General features: G+C 53.6%; 1 protein-coding gene across 1 annotated transcript in view; it reads right to left on the bottom strand.

Moving 5' to 3' along the window:
* ASB13 (ankyrin repeat and SOCS box containing 13) overlaps positions 1-4,719 on the bottom strand; it is a gene marked incomplete at its 5' end in the record, with an annotated part of 11,388 nt that extends 6,669 nt beyond the window's left edge. The window contains 4 exons of the mRNA XM_035903877.1: positions 10-144; positions 1,590-1,740; positions 2,791-2,978; positions 4,416-4,719. Of these exons, the coding sequence (XP_035759770.1) occupies positions 10-144; positions 1,590-1,740; positions 2,791-2,978; positions 4,416-4,719 (778 nt within the window). The remainder of the gene's footprint in view (positions 1-9; positions 145-1,589; positions 1,741-2,790; positions 2,979-4,415) is intronic.
* Between the last annotated feature and the right edge of the window lie 183 nt (positions 4,720-4,902).

Raw genomic sequence — 4,902 nt, 5'->3', positions numbered from 1 at the left:
CTGCCATACCTGCCTTGAGCAGCAACTTTGCACAGTCCAGATGCTCCCTGGCACAGGCCACGTGTAGGGGCGTCCCGAAATGGCAGTCGTGAGCCTCCAAGTTTGCACCGACGTCGATGAGGAGTTGCACACACTCTGAGCTACCTTTAGAAAAGGAGGATCCGAGTCAAAAGAAAGAACCCAGCTCAAATGGGAGCATATGGCATGCTGAGATCAGCTTGACCCACAAACGGCCTGTTTAATATTTGGGGGTGTCAGCTGCAAAATGGAAATGCTTGTGAGCCAACACAATACACTGTAGGATCGAGACTGAGAGCGGGGCACAAGGAAGAGTCACATCTGCACGGCACGGAGCTAGAGCTAACAGGTCTCGCGGGGAGTCAAGTCAAACAAACCTGAATTCAAGGGTTTGTACTAAATCGCCTGTTGTTCGTGGAGCTGGTTCTATTGCTGATCCTGCCCTGGATGGATTAGATCACCTTCTAGACCATTCTAGCTTTACTTTTTGCAATGCTAATAATACAACTTAACAGAAAGCGGGCAGTCATCATCAACAAGCCTTAGGAAAAAAGGCTTAACGAGGAAAAGCTAAGCAAGAGCTCACAGCTATGTTTTCAGGTAACTACCTGTTTGTCAAAAATGCTGTCTCCCACAGCCTTCACAGTCGAAGGGAATCTCTGTCCAGAACAGCAGATAACAAAAACAGTGAAGGGGAGGAGAGAGGAGGTATTATATCTTACAAAGAGGAAACTGAGGCACGAAACAATTAAAATATTTGGTCACAATCTTCTAATGGGGACACTGCCGCTCTCACATCCTGGCTTTCCTGCTGTTGCATTTGTGCAAGTTCAGGGTTGGAATGACACTCAAATGTCCCTCTGCCACTCCCCCCACCTCTGCTGCTACCACAGCCCCCACTGACACTTGCTCTTGCTCCGTAACCCAGATCCAAATGTCCAGGAGAGGCTTGAGCAGAGGATGGGGGGAGCAGAGAGCAGCTGGTGTGTGCTAGCTGGAACGTTATTTTGGCCCCTGTAGTTTTCTCTTATCCCCTGGACAGACCCTCCAGCTGGAAAAAGCTGAGAGAGGGACAAGGACCACTGCTGCCCAACAGTCCCTGGCACTTTCTTCCCACCCACAGCTTCATCCACCAGCTCCGAAAAACCAGGAGGGGTCTGGACACCTGATTAAGACAGTCTCACGTCTTAATCAGAACAATATATCCCATCTCAACTTGGATCAGAGGGAAAGGATGCAAACTCCCCACTGCTCGCAAGAGGAAAGCTACTGGTTTGGCTCAAGGTTTTCTAATCAAGCATCAAGAAGCTGGCACTTTACCTGCCCCTGTGTTTCATGTGGGATAAAAGCACCCAACACAAAGGACGGCTTTATTCATCTGATACCACAGTGCTTCGCATTCTGCGTTCAAAGGGAGCTGTGCTCACGTAGGGCTGATATATTTGCAAGCTGTAATGGTCTGATGAGCAACAACAGCTTACGGTCAATTTAAGATACTTGGCAGCTTGTTGTTGGGTTTGTTTTTTTTTTTTCCAAGCTGCAAATAAGTGTGCAAAGGTAAGACTTTTTACCATTCATGCAGGCTTCGTGGAGAGGAGACGCTGTGTAAAGGGGAGGGTTCACCTTGGCGCCATGGGACAGCAGCACTTTCACACACTCTATGCTACCCGAGGCACAGGCGTCGCAGAGCGGAGTGCTGCCGTCGATATTCCTGGCATCCACCTGCAAGGTAGAAGAAAAATGTTAGGTACCCACAGGCTGCTGTGTGGCAGTGCCCACTTGCCTATGTTGTCACTTCTTTTAACTCTAGAAACAGTCTGGACTCAGGAAGGCGTTGGTTGCTACTGCCAGCAACCTGGCTTGTGCTGCTCCCATCACTCGCAGGGCACAGATGTATATTCATAGAATCACAAAACCATAGAATCGTTTAGGTTGGAAAAGACCTTTAAGATCATCAAGCCCAACCGCCCCCCTACCCCTGCCATCCCACCCCCAAACCCCGGCCCTCAGCACCGCCTCTGCCCGGCTGTTAAATCCCCCCAGGGCTGGGGACTCGACCCCTTCCCTGGGCAGCCCCTTCCAGCCCCTGACAGCCCCAAGGGGAAGGAATTGTTCCCCATGCCCAACCTCACCCTGCCCTGGCACAACTTGAGGCCGGTGCCCCTCGTCCCATCGCCCCTTCCCTGGGAGCAGAGCCCGACCCCCCCGGCTCCCCCCTCCTCTCAGGCACTTGTAGGCAGCGATGAGGGCTCCCCTCAGCCTCCTCTGCTCCAGGCTGAACCCCCCCAGCTCCCCCAGCCGCTCCCCAGCAGCCTGGGGCTCCAGACCCCTCCCCAGCTCCGCTGCCCTTCTCTGGACACGCTCCAGCCCCTCCAGGTCCTTCGGGGAGGGAGGGGCCCAACCCTGACCCCAGCACTCGAGGGGCGGCCCCCCCAGTGCCCAGCACAGGGGCACGGTCCCTGCCCTGCTCCTGCTGGCCACACCACTCCTGAGACAAGCCAGGATGCCGCTGGCCCTCTTGGCCACCCGGGCACCCTGCTGGCTCATATTCAGCCCCCTCTCGACCAACCCCCCCAGGGCCTTTTCCATCGGGCAGCTTTCCAGCCCCTCTACCCCACGCCTGGAGCGCTGCGTGGGGTTGTGGTGACCCCAGGGCAGGACCCGATGAAGTGATGAAGAAGAGCCTAGAACTAGATGGGGAGAATCCAGATCCCAGAAATAACTTCAGACATCAAGCTGATGTTCCCAGACGGATCAGACCCAACCACACACCTGGGCCCCTGCAGCCAGCAGGAGCTTGACACACTGCGTTTGCCCTCGCAGGCTGGCCTCGTGCAACGGGGTGATAGAGTCATAGGTGACCGCGTTGACGCAGGCTCCACTCTCTATCAGCTGCTGCAGCTGCAGTATTTCTCCCCGCCTTGCTGCTTCATGAACTGGTGTTCGATCGGCCCAGAAGCCTGGAGAGGAAATGAATAAATAATTAAATAAAGAAAACCATACACGTGGAGCAAGTGGGTCTCCATGCTGGAGAAACGCAGACGGGGAACATGGGCTGGTAGCTAGAAGAAAGAGCTGGGAACAAGGAGCTTATTCCACACCAGGACCCCACTCAGCATGTGATTTTAAAACTATTTAGTGTTAGAACCACTGTCCTTCCTGGCCCCATCTGAAATCACTGGAAATGGGACGCCTCCAGAGAGCGACTCAGCCCACCTCAAAACTATCTTCCCGAAAAGTCAATGAAGCTTCAACAACTAAGTTTGGAGCTTCAACGCCTTCGCTGAGCATCTACACCTACACGGGGTAAGTCTGGGCTTGGCTTGCCAGCGCTAGCTGACAATAGCATCTCCTTTCAGGTGTGTTTTGCTTTCAAGGTAGCAAGGAGTAAAGAACAGCCCCATGCATTTTCATGCAACCTGCAGCAAGATAAATGCATCCTCGTTTTAAAAATAAGTGCCTTGGTACCCTGCAAAAGCAGGGCTGATAGGAGCAGCATTGTGCTGTTCACATAAAGGTCGATGCTAAAAACCATCAGCAAACCAGACCTTGCAGCTACAATTCCTCCCCTTTGAATACATCTCCATAAGACCCCCGTGTCAAGGCAAGCACCGATGGAGCAGGAGAAAAAGGGTGATTTGCCTTATTTTTTAAAAAAATAAACACCTCGGCCTGTATTTCAGCTGGACTGACCATCCCTCTCCTCATCCCTAGAGGTAGCTTTTTATTTACCAGCATAAAGCAGTAAATGCTAACACAAGCCGGTGGTTATGAAAGATGGAGCAGACCTGAAGAATAACACAATCCTGAGGTGTATGGTGCACTGAAACCACCCCCTGGAAGGGAACCGCGAGTACCAGCACTTTCACAGCACATAGTATGTGTAGGCTTTTTAATTTGCTTGTTAGATCCTCATGCCCTTTGCCAGTATCCCTGGGCTGGACATTTTTCCTTCGCTGGAGCTTCTCATGATATATGTCAGGAGAAGCAAAAAGTCCAAATGAGGACGGAACCCTTGAATTGCCAGCCACCGAGCAGCATCACTTTGTCACCAACAGGACTGGGAAGAAGAACAAGCCCAGCAGCATTTCATTAAAGGCCTATCATATATTAAAAAAAACCCCCGAACCTGCAAACTGCAGGCTCCTCAAATTTCTCCTCTCCTACTGCACAATTCCTTATGTGGCAGGCTCACATGAGAGATAACATCGTCACCCCCCATGGATGGGGGTCCCACATCCAGCACCCGGGGTTATGGATCAGGAGGGGAGACACTACAGCCAGGGCCAGACCTCCTAAATCTGCCCGTGCAAGACTTAACGCCCCTGCCTCGCCAACTGAAGCGCAACGCAGGGGAACACGGCCAATTCCTGATGCAACCTTGAGAGCATCCCTACCAGGGGAACCAGCCGTGCACCCGCTACGGTCCTTGCTGGGGTCCACCCGCAGGGCAGGCTGCCGGGCTCGGCCTGACGTTCCAACCTGCTGTACCCCATACACGGGGCACGATTTCTCAGCAGCTATGCAAGCAGCTTTGTCACCTCCAGCCCCAGCAGGAGGCAACCCAGCAGGCAGCTGCTGGCAGGAGGCAGGGTTTGGGGCCCTCTGGGGTGGTGCATGGCTCCCACCCGCCGTCTTCCCCCAAGGGGGGAGCCATCCCCTCTCCTCCAGCTCCCCAACACCACCTCTTGGGAACACACACGCCCGTCAGTTCCTGGAGGAACAATGAGAATTCCCCACGCCCAGAAGCAGGGGGTCCCCGGAGAGCATCCTCCCCTTCCTCTTATGCCTTTCCTTTGGAGAGGCCACTTCCCTCCCAAACCATCCTGCCCACGCCAAAATCACCCTGCCCACGCCAAAACCATCCCGCCCACCCCCAAAACC

Source organism: Egretta garzetta, unplaced genomic scaffold (assembly GCF_000687185.1).
Source record: "Egretta garzetta isolate BGI_Z169 unplaced genomic scaffold, ASM68718v1 scaffold260, whole genome shotgun sequence".
Taxonomy (NCBI): Eukaryota; Metazoa; Chordata; class Aves; order Pelecaniformes; family Ardeidae; genus Egretta; species Egretta garzetta.
The sequence above is the reverse complement of the archived record's forward strand: the minus strand, read 5'-3'. Positions and strand labels throughout refer to the sequence as shown.